Genomic DNA, 17,311 nt, shown 5'->3' on the forward strand with positions numbered 1-17,311 from the left:
CTCTATTCTCCGTTTCCCATCTTTAATATCTATTTTGAAGGTTTCAATCATTTTTCCGCCCAAAAACCTCTCATTTAAAAAAAAAAAAAAAAAAAACCTCTCCCCAAACTAGAAAAAACCCAACAAAAATTGAAGTATAAAAAGAAAATTGATAGTTTCCTGGAATATTTACAAGTCTACAGCCTTGCAGAGGCAGCTAGTCAGACACCAGCCAAGATATACTTAGTGGGCTAAATAGTGGCGGGACCTAAGATAGATAAACAATTGAAGAGGAGATAGGGATCCCCTCTTAACTCAGGAGCCAAAACAGCTAGAAAATGCCTCGACAATAGAATAAGGAACAAGAGAGAGAACAACAAATAGTAGTTAAAGAAAGATAAGAAGAAATTGTGGGCTACAGCTTTTAATGCTTTATGTCAGAGTGGTTCCGTCCACTCTTGTAGGCGGTAACTTTCCGCACTTAACAGATCGGTCTGTTGGGTTGTATTAGCTAGCCGCTGTCATGGTATAGAGCTGGACACGCCAGGTCATGCGTTCGAATCCCATGAGAGGAGGTCAAGAATGGGCAGGGTGGGCGTCAGAGTGGTTCCGTCCGCTCTTGTAGGCGGGTAGCTTTCTCCACCTAACAGATCGGTCTGTTGGGTTGTATTAGCTAGCCGTTGTCATACAACCCAACAAAACCCAACAGACCGATCTGTTAGGTGGAGAAAGCTACCCCGCCTACAAGAGTGGACGGAACCACTCTGAAACCCACCCCGCCCATTCTTGACCTCCTCTCACGAGATTCGAACGCCGGACGTGGCGTGCCCAGCTCTGATACAATGACAACGGCTAGCCAATACACCCAACAGACCGATCTGTTAAGTGCGGAAAGCTACCGCCTACAAGAGTGGACGAAATCACTCTGACACCCACCCCGCCTATTCTTGACCGCCTCTCACGGGATTCGAACACGGGACGTGGTGTGCCTAGCTCTGATACCATGACAACGGCTAGCCAATACTACCCAACAAACCGATCTGTTAGGTGCGGAAAGTTACTGCCTACAAGAGTGGACGGAACCACTCTGACACTTTATTCATATGACAAAAAAAGGAGATAGCAGCATAGTGCAGCACAATAAGCAGCTTTTTAAACACAGAGAAGAAAAATTAATGTATTTGCACCAATGTATACACATCTTCTAAGAATTCAAATATGACAAGAATCTGAGGTTAGTAATGCTGCCCACCTGCTTGTCTGTAAATTTTTTTTTTACAAGACCCACATTTGCTTATCTTCTAATTTTCCAGAAAAAAAGAGAGCTAAAATGTTAGATTTATGAGTTTATCATACAGGCTAGAGCTTACATTTCCATGAGGAAGTCTGAAAAATGTGTAGAGCTGATCCTTAGAAGAGAAATATATAGAAAAAATAATGGGGTACTGAGCCATCATAATGTTAGAAGTCAGTATATCAGCTAACCATACCAAAACGGTCTTTGGAGAAAGATAGTCATTACACTGATGAAGTTTCAAGTAGCCAAGCACTTTTTTTCCTTAATTGAAATGAATCAGAATATTTGGAAACTTATTCCAAGGGAGCCAGAAGGATACCCCACAAAGTTTTCACACATAAGAGTAAGATCAACAAGATCTCTGGTACATCTGATTAAACAGAAAAAGAAAAAAATAGAAGGAAGAAATTAAACATAGCTGACAGGAACCAGAGGGGAAAAAGAAAAAAAATAATAATAAGTCTATTTGTGCGGCGCCATCTAGGACGTGCAAATTTGGAACAAAACACTCTTCTGAAAATATCCCGCAATCTGATTTTACATCTCAATCAAAGCCCAACAAAACCTACACTCGATTGTAGAAAATTTAAAACTCAAATCTCAAACCTTACACAAAATCCCTTTATACTGATGCTCTTCTGAATTTGAATTCTCAAAACAAACTCCTGTTAGCTCTAGATAATCAAATTAACTGGAATATTTAACGACAAGACAATGTGAAAATTCACAGATGGGCACCTGTTTTCACCGGATTTCTTCAACCTACAATAAGCTCCATTTTTTTAGAAAGAATCATCCTCCTAGGCAGCAATTCCTGAAAAAGCCACAGTTAAAGACAAGGTTTATGCTAATCTCAAATGAAGAAAGATAGCATGGTGGAGACATGTTACAATTATGCACTATATTCGAATCTAAGCTAAATATCCATAAGCAAACCAATGTTGATCAGTATGATCTAAGAACAAAAGTTTAGGAACATTTCTAATCCTGAGAGCACCAAGGTCTGGAATAACAACACATCATGGCATACAATTAGCACATATCTCTACGTCAGCCCTAACAGAAGTTTTATAAAACTGTGTTAGTTGAGACTATGACCTAGCCTAACTGGCATGGATCTGCTGCATCCTTTAATTAGAAGGAAGTGCTGTTTGAGATATATTGCACTCATTTAATGGCTACATTCATCAAATTTCTGATATATTTTGCTGTTTCCCATCCACCTTATAGCCAATAAAATGGTAAAAGATTCATGACCACCATAAAGGAAATCGTAGTACCCCCTTCTCATAATATGACTCTCTATAACATAATGCTATAATCAAAGTGAAGAAACAGTTTACCTCTATTTGATTGACTACTAGTAACATTATAACCACCAATATATCCAGTGGAACTTTTAGCTGAAACATCTGACGTTGCATTTCCAAGTCCATAACCAAATGGACCTGACCCTTCCAGCTCAGTGGATGCAGACCGCCAAGTGGGATCTCCATAAACTGAACTGCCACTGTACAGATCGGAATATGCTCCATCATAGCCACCATTAGATGCGGAGTAAGATGAAGTTACACCGGTTCCACTGTTCCTTCCATAAGTGCTCCCACCCAAACCCCCATAACTATTATCACCACTTCCATATCCAAGACTTCCACTAGCAAAGCCAGAGCCACTCATCCCACCTTGAGTTGAGATTGAAGGAGAAGAGCCCCAGTTCACCGTGTTATTCCCAAATGACCCGAGACTGCCACTTCCTGAACCCGTATAAGCGTTAGAAGTTGTAGAGCTTGAAGTGTAGTTAAGGCCTCCATTTCCCCAGACGTTTCGTCCACCAGAACTTAAAACAGAACCACTTCCTCCAGTGCCCCCATTGTACCCAATAGCATTGCCAAATCTACTCGAATTTCCACTATAATAAGGATTCAGTCCACGTCCATAACCTAGATTAGTGCTGAAATTTGTTCCAACTCCATAGGTTGGGCTCAGACCAGGCTCAAAATTCATGCCCATTCCATAACCAGGAGGCCCAAACGGAGGAAACCCACTTCTAGTGCTAGCAATCGGACCATATCTGCCATCCATCCTCATGCCATAGCCTCCCACTGAGTTTGGGCTGTACCCTGGAGCAAATCCATTCAGAAAGCTATTGACCCTGTTGAGACCGTAGTTGTAACCCCCAATAGGGCTCCTGTTAGGTCCAGGTGACAACTCTTTTGGAACTGCCCTCTTGACCTCAACCATCTTGCCATTTAACTCATGGAAGGTTTTGAGCAAGACTTTCTCCACAGCATCCTCTGAGTCATATGTGATGAACCCAAATCCTCTAGGCCTTTGGGTGTTGTGGTCATACATAACAACCACGTCCGTTATGGTTCCAAACTGATCAAAATATTTCTTGAAGTCACTTTCTGTAACTGTGGATGCTAATCCTCCTACGAATATTTTTTTAGTTCGAGCAGGACCAGGTGATCCATGGATGCTACTGTTGTTCCTATTAAGAATGTGCTGATCGTCCCGAGGAACAGCCTTCTTTGCCTCAACCTGAGAATTAATTGAATTCTCAAAACACGAGAGTAGAAGAGAAAGAAATTCATCATTTGCGTTTGCAACTGCATGAAAATATTGGATTTTAACAATTCCATGAATTCCATGCGTGTATACGATTCCAGGAATGTGTTTGCATTTTGCTTCGAGAACAGTTACCATGTTTCCTGTTTCTTTCAATTAGTACTTGAGATAGGTGACTTACCGTCCGACCATCTATTATATGTTTTTCCATAACAACTCGCTCAGCAACAGCAGGGTCAGCAAAGACAACGAAGCCAAAGCCACGTGCACGGCCCGTGGTCCGATCCTTCATGATCACAGCCTCAACCACTTCTCCAAATGCTTTAAAATACTCTTTAAGGCGATCTTCATTTGTATCCCAAGAAATTCCTCCAATGAAGAGCTTACCAAGATCTGATTCCATGTTTCTGTGAATTGCACATCAAATTACATCACCAGTCAGATTCATAATTCCAGCCTGAAAGGATAAGGAGTTATAAACACTCAATTCGAATAAAAAAAAAAATTGGAAAATATCAACTGGCAGCTTTTTTCCCTTGGCCTCACAATCCAACGTCCAATTCAATGTAAAACAGATTGATTTATGCTAGATCCAATCTGAAAACAGAATTCAAGAGAGAAAACGAATACGCAGATAAAAGCTCATCCCCGATCAACCTGTAACTGAATTGTGAAAGATCTAACGCTAAAAAGCTAACTGGCAAATCATTTACACCGTACCTCCCGTTCAAATTAAAGCAAAAACGCGATCCAATACGAAATGGTCACTCTCGAAGTCAGTCGAAGAGCATCGGATCCTTCATGGATCGACCGAAACGCAATCCGACAATCCTTGAACAGCCAAAAGACAAAAAATAAAAAAAAATAAAAAAAATCCAATCGTATCAGAAACGCGTAACATTCCGTGACGGATCGAGCAATCGACCGGATGAAAAATCCAACGCAACAAGGCAAGCAAAACTCACCGATTGGGGGATACCCAGAAGTCGGAACGAGATAATCAAGATCTGGGAGGAGGTATTTGAAGAACTGAGGTCCCAAAAAGCCCCCTCCCACCTTTATGTTCCTCCTCCAATTCCGTCTCTTAGTCAATTAAAAAAAGAGCGTAGAGGTATTGAAATCGTCTCCAAAAGAAAAGAGAGGAGAGAGAAGGAGAAATGGGAAGAGATGGAATCTGAGATTGGAAGATTGAAAGAAAAGAGAATATAAAGGAGGGGGAGAGAGAGAGAGAGATTGGCGATCTCTGGTGTTAGAAATTAGAAGCGATGACGGGATGATGGGGTGATGGAATCCGACTCCCCTGTTTCAAAAATAAAATATATATATATATATATTAATTTTTATTTACTTTTTTTTTTAACAAATATTATTTATTTATCTACCAAAAATTATTTCGAGGGTGCGAAATGGACGGAAGGGATTGCTTGTGACTTGTGAGTCGCCTCCTTTTCCTTGCTTTTGGGACTCACATGTCTTCTCACCCTTTAGGGTATTTTTGTCATTTAACCAAAAAAGGATATAATCGTCATAATAGAAATATAAGGGTATTTTCAAATGTATGGGTTATATATATTCTAGGATAAAAGATATAAGGTCATGGTCCCTTGATCTGGACCGTTCATTTTGTAGACCCCCTCATTTGGGGGACCCATGCATCATGAAACGTTATCTACTTGAGTTTTTTTAATAAATTATGAGAAATACGATTAAATATCAAATTACTAAAATACCATTTGTTCATTTAGTAAATAAAAACTGGATTAGTTACTAAATTTCCTTTAAAAATTATCAAAATTACAAAATTATCCATCATCCATTTATGGGTAAATAGGAAATCAAAGACTTAAAATATTTTTAAAATATAAAAAATAATTAATTAATTATATATTCTTTAAAAATGGAGAGGGTTCTTTTTGTTATATTTTTTGCATAAAGGAATCCATATTTGCAATACTAAATATTTATTTTATTTTTAATAAAAAATTATTTAAAATTTATTGCAATTCTAATAAATAATATATGTGCAAATACAAATAATATTGATTCTATATTTTCAAGAAATATATATTAACTTATTTAATAATTATTTTTATTTTTTACCTTTTCTTGCCCACTTCAACTGGTTTTACAAAAATAATTATATTTTTTGTATTTATAGAGTTTTTAAATTATCAATTGATTATTTAAAAAACTAAAAAAAGGAAGGAACCCCTCTCTTCTCTTCTCTTCTCTTCTCTTCTCTTCCTCCTTCTGAAGTTCGCATGAACGAACGAAAGGATATCTTCGGCTTCTAATTATTATTTAATTAAATAAATTTGATCTGAACCAAATAGAATTATATTATAATTTATATAATACAAGCTTATATAAATTGCTATTTGAGATTTTTTAAGTTTTAATATGAAATAAAATCATGCATGAAATGAATCAAGATAACTAATAGATACAACATTGAGGCAGGTGAGAAGAAGAAGATGGAGTTCAGCCAAGGGCACAATAAGTCAATATAAATCCTAGTCAAACTAGAGGCTAAGACATAAATTAATAGGAGAACTTGGGGTAGCTTGATATACTTAAATAAGTACCAAAATTCTAATGGCTTAGTAATGGGTCAAGTTGGCTTTGGCCTTGACCTCACCTACCTTAGTTGTTAACTCTTTAAAGAATTGAAAGCCATAGCTTAGAAATCTCAGGGTAGCCTGACCCAATTTTTTTGTAATCTCTCTCTCTCTCTTTTACTTAGCTGACTGAAGAGACTCACCTTGTTGTAGGATGATTTGGGTTGATCCTCCCCTACAAGAAAAATAAAATACTGCCTCCTATATGAGTTGACTCTGATCAAATAATAACTTGATGGTTGTTTAAGATTGACCTTCAATATAGCTCTTGATTTTATATAATTTCCTTTATTAGAAGATATTAGTAAATTTTATAGGAAAAAAGGATATTTGAATCAATGTTATTAAACCTATATCAAATAGGTCAATGAATTTGATCCTATTGAATGTGATCTCATCAAAAGCTTCATGAAATGATTGATTTGGCTAATTTTATCGATTCGATCACTAAGCTTAAAACCGAAAAACACGAATTAGGGTAGTCTCTCAACCCAAAAATAAAAAATAAAAAATCAAATGATAGTGAAAACCAAATAAGAGGAGAGTGATTCTTTGTTGGTCTTGAGATATTCGTTGAGATCATTTTGATGATAACATCACTTAAGTTATTAATGATATATATTAAGTACGCCTTACAAATCAAAAAGCCTGAAGGAAAATTCTGGTACCATAGTCATTTAACTGGCAAAAGATCATCTAAACAATCCACATAAAAAGGGAGTAAACAACTCATGCCAAAAAGCACACTATTCAATCGAACAAGAGAGAAAAAACTATCTAGAAGAGACCATTTGGGGAACCACATGATTAGATGAGCAGTCAGCACAACAAGCAAGTCAAGCCCATCCAACTCGATAGAGAGAAGCCTATTGTCCGACCGGAAAGAGAGATAAAAATCTAAGGACCATTTGCTTAGCTAACAAAATGGCTAAGCACAAAAGAGGGAAGAAGAAGAAAAGAAGAAATATGATCCAATAAAGAAGGTCACGCAACTAAAATAAGGATTGTCCAAGAGAGAGGAAAATAACTAGAACTATCCATTGAACGACCCATCCTAATGGCCAAGTCAAAGAAACCAAATGCCCAACGGAGAAGAAAGAAGCATCTAAAGAAGACCGTTCAATAAGTACACAACCATTCAAATGAAGCATTCAAAAAAAGAAGTAAAACATGATTTATAGCTTCAAATAAGTCAAGATAGGTCTCTAAAATCTACAAATAACCCATCATGTTGGAAGACCTATAGGACCAAAAAAGGCTCACATATCCAAGTGTATTAGAAGATGAGCCCAAGCCCAAGAGCAAGAAGACTCATGCATCCAAAAGAAATAGAAGACGAGCTCAAGGCCCACTGATCAAGGAAAAGGCCCGTAAGCCCACATACAAGATGCTAGGATGGTAAATAAAGGGTCATCTCATAGAGATGACATTGATGTAAGTAATTTAATGTTCCAAGGTTAAAACCCTAAAATATAAACTCTAAGTTCAAGGGTATTATTATAATACAGTAGTTCATAAATCTATAAATAGATCTTCAGGGAGAGGGTTAGGATCAATCAATTCCATAACCCTTCTTCCTCTAGTTTTTCCAATGGGTTTCTCTCCCTTTTTCTCCATGAGCCAAATTCATGGAGTCCTGAAAATCAACAGATTTGATTAACAACTCATCTTGAAAATTTTGAGTATTTCGTAGAGAATATTAGTTGAGAATTTGTTGAGTTTCACAATTGAACAAAAGATCCATTTCCAAGCTCAAATTACAAAGAGATCAATGCTTCATTTAGGCCAAACAAGTGTCATCTTCATTTGTTGTGCACACAAGCTATGTCAAAGAGATTTCCTTATATTAGTTAGATTCTCGCTCTAGCTAGCGCTTCCATTTCTAGTTTCACGATTCTAAAAAAAAACTTTACAAAAGGAAATCAAAAGAGAAGTAAAATTATTACTTACAAATGTTTAAGGATAGATAGCCACACTCCTAGTTAGAATCCAAGCTTCCAAATATTTAAGCATGACTAAAATAAATGTAAAGCTTGAGGAAAACTAGGAATGAGTGAATATATGAAGAAAAACATTAATTTTTTTGAGAAAATAAAATAAAACACTTCTCTTTTCAAGGAACAATGAGTGCAAATATGACTAAAGGCTTTCGGAGGTTTTGCATATGCAACATAAGCAAGTAGATGCCCAAGGACATGCTTAGGTCCCTTATTTATACCCTTAAAAACAAAACCGGCTCTTTTGGAAACGTTTAGAGAAGCAATCACGAAAGCAAAACCAATTATGCTTCATGGAGGATATTTAGTTAACCTCTCCATAACCAATTATGGTTTTTACAAGTATAATCAGTTATCGGTGTATTTTGGAATTTTTAGCAGTTTGGATTATCAATTATGCCTTATAACATATAGCACGTTATCAATTTTACAGTAAGTTTTTTAGGTTTTTTTACATAAAACTGGTTATCCCTAGAATAACTTGTTATCCCATTAACCTATAACCAATTATCTTTAGAGTTAGAATTTTATGATTCCAAAATCACACTAGCCTCGATAAATTCTTGAAAACATGTTGGGTGATTTCAAAGCCTTTAGAATGATGAGTTAGTGCATTGTTTTGCAAAGTTTTGAAGTTCTAGTGCTCACGTTCAAATTTTATAGAAGTTTTAGAAGTTGGATTGGTTGTCAAGGTGATTTGATCTTTTTTTTTTTTCAAGCTTGTGGTCTTTTGTCTTGTTTTTATTTGATGATTCTTCCCCATAGACCTTGATTATGTGTCACTTAAAAGGCAAATGATATTTCTTCTACCTAAAATACTTTATACTCCATATTAATCATAAAAAACTAATGTTTTTATTGTAAAAAAATGGGTATCCAAATTCATGCATTTGAACCAACCTAAGTCAACAATCTCCTCCTTTTTTGTAATGACAAAACCTCATCTTATAAAAAATGACAAAATGAATTACTCCCCCTTAATTTGTGCATTCATACGTTTTCAATATGCTCCCACTTAAGGTTTCAATTTTATCGATAAACACTTTTTCTTCTTCCTCTCAGCTGCTCAATTTATCTGCCCTTTTTGTTGTGCATTAAAAAGGAATAAGACAAGTATTAACCAAGATGGAAAATAGGTCAAATAGTTTCATTTAAAATTCAATATCTTTTTATAGAAAAGGTGAATAAAAATAGACATCATAGAGAGTAGATAATAACTTCAAAATAAGATGCATAACTCAAAGATACATCAAAGGATCAACCTAAGTCAAAAAAATCTAGACCTAATCATAGTGAATACACAACAACATCAAAATAAGGTGCCTAATTTACAAAGAAACATCAAAGGTTTAACCTAAGTAAAAATGTCTACAATCAACAAAACTAGATCTAGAACCTAGTCTTGAGGTGGTGGTGGAGGCTTAAGGTGTGCCAGAGTTCATTAAAAAACATTCTACATATTTGTCATCTCCTCTCCAAGACTATAATGATCTTCCTTAACATTGGCAAATTGACCATCTTCAATTTTATTAATCTTTCATTGATGATATCATGATCAACCCTCTTCTTGCTCTTCAACCATGCTCCTTTCTTTTTTATGAATCCACACTTTTTTATTTTGTTTTAAATCCTTCATTTCAATTTCTCCTTAGTATCAAATGATCTTTCCGTCAAAATTCTTGTGATTATCTGCTCAAAAGGGAGATTAATAGATGGTTTACCCCGACTATATCAATCATCTTTCTAAGCATGAAAAAGGCATAATTTACTTTCTACGTGACACATGTAAAAACTGGTAAAAGGATAATTCTATCTTTTTTTGTGATATATGATAAAAGAAGGTTATAAATAATAACATAAGAAATAAAGTTATAGAAGTATTTCATCATTTTCATCATTGCGATAAGATAAGAAAAGAGTGGAGAGATATTGTTATTAGAGATAGGAGAACTAAAGTCATCTTCTATTTTAACATGGAATCGACATATTTTCAAAAATAATAATTCTATTTCTTAAAAATGAAAGTTTAACTCCCTAAAAAAAGAAATTCTCTTGTTGTAAGTTGTAATATTAAGTATTAAATGTTTTTGGTAAATTTTAAATTGACCCTCTCAAATTTAGTTCTAAAAGTGGTTTCCTATGTGTCATTTTTTGAAACAAGACCTTGAATATTGAAGTTGCATGGACAATTAAGGTAACATCATTAATTAGTGTTATAAAACCCAGACTAGATAGACCAATTCAACACTATTCAACCTAACAACAGTCCGGTTCGGTTGAACAGGGTTCAACCGCCCGACTTGATCCGTCTTGTCTAGTTGAACTGTGTTCAACTGGCTCAGATGGTTAAATCATGTTCAATCAAACAAGACCATGTCCCTTTTTTGGGGTTTAGGTCTTCAATTCAACATGTTCAATCAAACCAAGTCCCTTTTTTGGGGTTCAGGTATTCAATTCAATCATGTTCAACCAAACCTCCCTTTTTTGGAATCGGGTCTTGAAGGCCCTAAGAATAGCTAAAAGCTGGCTAATTCAGACATGGTTGAAGACCTCTCCTCTCCTTTCTCAGGGAGGAGTTGAGTCATTGTGAGCAACAAACTTAAAGAGGGGAGTGTGTGAATAGGTTTAGTAGCCGATTTTGACTCATTTATAACTTTATTCTAGGTGTGTAACTCTTGATCCAATAAATATGATGTGCATGTGTAATTTTACAATTAAGGTGTAGGCACAATTAATCAAAGTACAAGCATAAGCAATAAAATCTAACGCACAAACAAGATTTATATTGGTTTACTATTCAATCTTTGATTGTTGATCTACCTTGAAAGTGTGTTTTTTCACTTTGGAGTTCCACCTTTTTGGGGAATGGATGTGTAATCTCCTTTGTCTTATACTTGGTCAGCGAAATCCTCGTACACGAATACCTTTTATATAGTGCCGTTTCTCCTGCGTCAACCAAGCAGATCTTTTTCCTCATTTTTTCCTTTACTCGCCGCTGTCTCCCGCCTTTGTCATTGATGCAGAAGTCCTTGGCATCCAGCGGAACAATACTCGGTGTACTGCCCCCTCTTTAAGGCACTAATGCTCCCTGCATATTCAAGTTACAAATCTGTTCATCGGCTTCCCATATGCCCTTCTCTTTATCATGTCTTCCTCGTCCTCTCAGAGTTTTAAGAAAACTACCCGAATTAGATGAAATATTACGGGGTCATTGCTTTTCAGGGAAGCTAGCCGAAGCTGTTGAGATCTTATGCTTCAGAGGCTCACGGGTAGATCCACAAACCTACGCTTTTCTCTTGCAAGAATGCATAAACCGGAAAGACGTGTTCCGGGGACGGAGAATTCATGCGCAAATGATAACCGTTGGGTTTTCGCCGGATCAGTATCTGATGAATAAATTGATCATTCTTTACGCAAAGCATGGAGATATGGGCACGTCCAGTTACCTATTCGATAAAATTCGCGACAGAAATTTGATTTCTTGGAATGCTATGATTTCAGGTTATGTACAGAAGTGTCTTGATCAAGAGGGTCTTAGTCTCTACTACCAAATGAGAGGACTTGGTTTGGAGCCGGACCAATTCACTTTTGCTTCGGTGTTTAGAGCCTGTGCCAGTTTGGCAACACTAGAGCAGGGGAAGCGAGCGCATGCTGTTATGATCAAGGTCCAAACTAGAACCAATGTGGTTGTTAATAGTGCATTAGTTGATATGTATTTTAAATGTAGTTGTCCCCTAGATGGCCGTCTAGTTTTTGATAAATCCTTGGAGAAGAATGTGATTACATGGACGGCCCTAATATCAGGTTATGGCCACCATGGGCGAGTACAAGAGGTCCTGAGTGTCTTTCAGCAGATGCTTGAAGAAGGCTGCAGGCCAAATTATGTTACTTTTGTTGCAGTTCTTTCAGCTTGTAGCTATGGTGGGCTTATTGATGAAGGCAAAAGATATTTCTCATGTATGACCAGAGAATATAACATTAGGCCAGGAGTGGAACATGTTGCGGCTATGGTCGACCTTTTGGGGCGGGCAGGAAGGCTGGATGAGGCATATGAGTTTGTGAAGAGGTCACCATCTTGTGGTCACTCACAAATTTGGGGAGCTTTGCTTGGTGCTTGTGGGGTTCATGGAAACGTAGAGCTGCTGAAGATTACTGCAAAAAGATTCTTTAACTTGGATATAGAAAATGCTGGAAAATATGTTGTACTGTCAAATGCTTATGCTTCCTTCGGTTTATGGGAAAATGCTTCGGATGTGAGAGAAACGATGAAGGGACTGGGAATGAAAAAGGAGCCAGGTTGTAGTTGGATTGAGGTACAAAGCAAGGTTCATAGTTTCTGTGTTGGAGATAATTCTCATGAACGGATTAAGCAGATCTATGATATCATCAAGGAATTGGATCCAATGATGAAGGATTCTGGTTATGTTCCAGAGCAACTCATTCAATGGTGAATATGGATCTGGCTGTGTTGGAGATAATTCTCATGAACAGATTAAGTAGATCTATGATATCATCAAGGAATTGGATCCAATTATGAAGAATTCTGGTTATGTCCCAGAGCAACTCATTCAATGGTGAATATGGATCTGGATAGTTATTTCATTACTAGATAGTTCTAAAGTTTACAGATAAAAATAAAGTACTGCAGAGTACTATTACCCATTGTCCATATATTTTACTACATAACAGTATTTCTCATGGAACTGACTTCAGCTAGTCTCATGATGTTTAGGTGTAAAAGCTCAGGTGCCTGAGTGAAATTTGGGATGAGACCTGAAAAATTGTTATTTAAGATATCTAAGCCTTGGAGATTCTTCAGATTTCTTAGTGAAGTAGGGATTTCCCCATGAAGCAAATTACTACTCAAATGCAATGTGGTCATGCTTGTGCAGTCTGCTAGTGACTCAGGTATGGTGCCCACGATGATTTTACTTTTATTTCTCTTGTGGCATCGAACCGAGCTGGTTCACCAATAGTTCGAGCTCGGCTTGGCATCGGTTTGGTTTGGATCGATTTATCTTGTACTTGAACTCAAGATCAAGGTTGTCCTCATTAAAGTAAGCGACTTGAACTTGAGCAAGCAATGGTTCGATTCACGAGCTTGTAAGTTAGCTCATTTACTTAACCTTCAGTGCTTCGGGGAATCGAGGATTCAAGACTCAGGAAAATTGGGAGTTTGTTCAGTCTTCTCCTCTCCACTCTCCGGTCTTCCTGAACGAACAATAACTATTGAGAGCATTGATTTCTTTCTTAATTTTGATGATAATAAATTTAATTGAGTTAGCAATTGTAATTCTAATATTTCAAATACATTTCCTTCAAGACACAAACTTCAAAGGTCTAGCGAACTCTAAATGAGTCGGTCAGGGTTTATCATCTTTTAAATTAAGTTGCTTGAAGTTGGAATTGAAACCACCTCAACTTTCAACTCCTCAAGTAATGTAATTCAAAACAAAGTAATCTTACGCCATCAAAGATTCAAAAATTCAAAACCCACCTTCAGCATTGGCCTGACTCCTGTTTACGTTTGAGATTTTTGATACATCTTTCATTGATGACCAGCTACTCGAGTCTGTGCGACCCGTCTTCCTCATCCTCCTCTGTTCTCTCCATTTCAGGCATACTTCTCTCGGTTGGGTGTGCTCTCTTCAACTTCGGATTTCCCTCCCAAAGCAGTGGCTGGGGCTGAGAGGGGGAGACCCACTCTCTTCAAACTCAAAGGTCTTCAAATCCCTTTTTTGAAAACTCCGTCCAATTTAAACAGAAAATTGCGTCTATAACTCGATTTCGCTCCCATGCCATCCATTTCCACTATGAAATTCCTTCTCTCTTCTCTGCGTTCCTCCCCTTTCTCTGAAACCCTAATTCCCTTTAGCTCTCACCAAAATTATTCACGACAATTTTCTCCAAACCATCCATCTCATCTATGCGGACCTGACTGTATCTGCGATCCTCTCCCGTTTCTTTTACCACCTTTCTTTCTCAACTAACACCATTTTTAACAGTAACGATTTGCCTATGGAAACTACTTCGCCTTCCGGGGAGATGCATGTCATTGTGGGGCCGATGTTTGCCAGGAAAACCACTACTCTACTTCGACGGCTGCAGTCCAAGTGCGATTATGGCAGGTTCATTTCCTCTCTCTCATGGATGTTTTTTAGTTTTTTGTTCTTTATGAAGCTCATTTTATGCCACTTGTGGAATATACTATACTGATGTAGAGTAGAACTGCCTTCAATTTTGGTTTTTGGAAATAATATCTATTGATTCCCATTTTTTTTCAAGTTCTTTGTTTTTCGTATATTCAAGATAGTGATCGGGGGACTAACAGAATGCTTTAATTTTTTCTTAAAATTATCTCTCCTGCAGAAAAGTGTCAGTAATAATATCTAACAAGGATATACGACATTGCTTGGATTCAGTCGTCAATGCCTTGCTGGGCCTTATCGGATCTTACTACATTTAAACTGAAACTTGGTGCTGAGGATTATGAACAGGTATTCATTCCCAAACAAAAGTTCCACCTGATTATCTTATAAATATTTCCTAAAAATGAGCAATAGTTGTGTGATTGCCTCTTTCTTTCATTCTTTCATTCTTTCTTGTTACCCCTCTGCTTTGAGTCTCTTATTATGTTGTAATATAAATGATGCCCAACCTACCTAAATCTGCATGATATAGTGGAGGCTGTTGGCTAGAAACAAGTGACTGCTTTAGGCAGCTGAAGTCTTGAATGGAGCGAACATAGTTGCGTTGATTAGAAATTAGAGCCTGCATTTGTCTGGTGTCTATATGCTTTATTTGATGACACATGTTGGGATCTCAGACAGTTTTCATTGTCCTTTTATGTCATTAAATTAAAATTGCAGATGATCTCAGCAGTTCAATTGTATTAGTTAGGAATAAGCAATATTGCTAGTAATCTTAATCAAAGGTGGCCTTGATCATGCATACATGCCACTGAGCTTCTGAATTATTTTTTCTGTTGCAGGTGGAATGGGTTATTTTCTGTAGACATTGTGAGAAATCAGTTTAAATGTGCTTGTGCTGTGGAAGTGTTTGTGGGTGTAATCATCAGTAAAAATTCCATGCTCCAACTTAATTCAAAGACCTTACATTCAAGAGGAGAAATTTAAGAAGCTCCATGCTGTTGGGGAACACAGCAAGGGTCTTACCACGTTCTTGAGTTACTATATTTGAGTCTTTGGGGTATACTTTGAGATTATATTCTGTGCCAAGGAGTTGTGCTTGCGGGCTGGTGAACTAGCCCAAAGATGGTGGTTACTTGGTGTTTGTACTCTGTTACCAATGAAATGCTGTTCTTTACCTGCTAGTTCTATTTCTAGAAGAGCTTATGCAGACATGTGAAAATATTTTTATTTATGTACAGTTCCCTGTTTTTACTTGAATTTTTATTCCGGCCGGATGTAATAGGGATTGATGATGGTCAATTTTTTGGGGACCTTTACTATTTTCTGCTCTAAAGCTGCTGATTACGATGGCAAGACTGTAATTGTTGCTAGCCTGGATGGAGATTACTTGAGGTACAGTTCAATATCTATTGTTCACATTTGATGTACAAATCTGTATCATGCTGAGGCTATTAGTCTTGGATAAATGTTTGGCTTAAAAGCTTAAGTTACTGATTTTCCTATATGCTTTGTTTATGTTGTGTATTTAACTTTAGATTGGTGGTTTTTTGGGGTTCTTAGAAATCTGAATGAGTTTACACTATCTTTGTTTGCTCTGTCCTTTTGAACAAAACACCATGAGAATATGAAGCCTAGGAAGAACTAATCCCATAGAAGCAGGGGAGAGTGGGTCATTTGTCTTTGCTAATCTTGACTGTGGTCTTTATGTTGAACTCATTAATACCCTTGAACTTGTTCATTTTCTTGTCTTCTCATACTGTACTAGTTTGTATATATTTTCCTGATACATGGAAAGTGAACAATGTGTTGCTGGAGTACACTTATATGTCAAAAATGGTTGATGGAAACTTTTGATTGGAGTTTTGATATAACACTTAAGGATTTTAGGAAAGGTGAAACTGTCAAAAGATATCCTAATGCCAGGATATTAGTTCACAATTTTATTTTAGGTCTTGAATTCTGCTACCAGGTCTAAGTCATTTTAAAATTTTGACTTGCAGAAGGAACTTTGGCTCAGTTCTTGATAGAATTCCCCTTGCTGACTCTGTAACGAAGTTAGCTGCTCGCTGTGTGCGCTGTGGTAAGCGAGCTTTCTTTACATTGAGAAAAACAGAGTAGACCCAGGCAGAGCTCATTGGGTGGGCTGATGTTTACATGCCAGTCTGCTGATGTCACTATGTTAGTGGGCAAGTGGTTATTGAAGCAGAAAAAAATGTTCTTGAATCTCAGAAGATGGTGTGCTCCAGTGCCCCGGAAGCAGCTGCAGTGCCTATTTAGAGTCTGATCTATCAGCTATTATTACAGAGTGAATTTTAAGTGTTAGAGCTTTTGATTTAGGCCTGCACAGTATGAAAACAATCTATGGAATGCTTTAATACTCTGCTATGTATATTATATATGTAATATATTCATCTTGTATCCAAAGAGAGAGAGAGAGATCGCGTCACTTTATGTGATTCAATTGCTCTACCACAAGAATGCTATTTCAAATATATTTTCACATTCAAGACCATATTTATGCATCATACAACCTTTTTTGGCAGCTGATATTGTTGAATAATGTGCAGAGCAGAATTTTTGGTTCTGTTTACAAGTCTAGTGTAATCTGTTCTTGAAATAAGCTGTTCATGCAATTAATTATGATTTAGATGCTACTTAGGCGAACAAATATGTGTCAGCATTTGTAAATGTTGAGAAGAT

At 36.9% G+C, this 17,311-nt stretch overlaps 2 protein-coding genes across 5 annotated transcripts; one reads left to right on the top strand and one right to left on the bottom strand.

Moving 5' to 3' along the window:
• Positions 1 to 1,517: 1,517 nt before the first annotated feature.
• Positions 1,518 to 5,132, bottom strand: LOC137967203 (heterogeneous nuclear ribonucleoprotein 1-like). Of its 3 annotated transcripts, XM_068813691.1 has the most exons (5): positions 4,810 to 5,132; positions 4,565 to 4,675; positions 4,026 to 4,251; positions 2,620 to 3,817; positions 1,518 to 2,090 (listed from the first exon to the last, which is right to left on the bottom strand). In XM_068813691.1, the coding sequence occupies exons 3-5, from the start codon at positions 4,245 to 4,247 to the stop codon at positions 2,077 to 2,079; spliced, it is 1,434 nt and encodes a 477-aa protein (XP_068669792.1). In that variant the 5' UTR covers positions 4,248 to 4,251; positions 4,565 to 4,675; positions 4,810 to 5,132; the 3' UTR covers positions 1,518 to 2,076. The 3 variants fall into 3 exon arrangements, with proteins under 3 accessions (XP_068669792.1, XP_068669800.1, XP_068669811.1); XM_068813699.1 differs by lacking the exon at positions 4,565 to 4,675; XM_068813710.1 differs by lacking the exon at positions 4,565 to 4,675 and having other exon boundaries at positions 4,026 to 4,301.
• A 6,235-nt stretch (positions 5,133 to 11,367) lies between these two features.
• On the top strand, positions 11,368 to 17,113 carry LOC137940255 (pentatricopeptide repeat-containing protein At4g16470). 2 transcript variants are annotated; one of them, XM_068785206.1, is made up of 6 exons: positions 11,368 to 13,033; positions 13,192 to 13,367; positions 14,465 to 14,587; positions 14,829 to 14,956; positions 15,451 to 16,003; positions 16,612 to 17,113. In XM_068785206.1, exon 1 carries the CDS (start codon positions 11,588 to 11,590, stop codon positions 12,908 to 12,910), a length of 1,323 nt encoding a protein of 440 aa, XP_068641307.1. In that variant the 5' UTR covers positions 11,368 to 11,587; the 3' UTR covers positions 12,911 to 13,033; positions 13,192 to 13,367; positions 14,465 to 14,587; positions 14,829 to 14,956; positions 15,451 to 16,003; positions 16,612 to 17,113. The 2 variants fall into 2 exon arrangements, with proteins under 2 accessions (XP_068641307.1, XP_068641315.1); XM_068785214.1 differs by having other exon boundaries at positions 15,894 to 16,003.
• The last annotated feature ends 198 nt before the right edge of the window (positions 17,114 to 17,311 follow it).

The sequence above is a fragment of the Aristolochia californica genome, unplaced genomic scaffold (genome assembly GCF_029961685.1).
Source record: "Aristolochia californica isolate CCGP_79_NKW_82.1479 unplaced genomic scaffold, dmAriCali1.0.hap1 SCAF_10, whole genome shotgun sequence".
Lineage (NCBI taxonomy): Eukaryota > Viridiplantae > Streptophyta > Magnoliopsida > Piperales > Aristolochiaceae > Aristolochia > Aristolochia californica.

Bases quoted from the DNA above. Each gene is read 5' to 3' on its own strand.
- LOC137940255 (XM_068785206.1), top strand. From the start codon at position 11,588: ATGCCCTTCTCTTTATCATGTCTTCCTCGTCCTCTCAGAGTTTTAAGA.
- LOC137967203 (XM_068813699.1), bottom strand. From the start codon at position 4,247: ATGGAATCAGATCTTGGTAAGCTCTTCATTGGAGGAATTTCTTGGGAT. The intron at 3,818-4,025 runs GTAAGTCACCTA...ATTAATTCTCAG, and splicing joins ATATAATAGATGGTCGGACG to GTTGAGGCAAAGAAGGCTGT.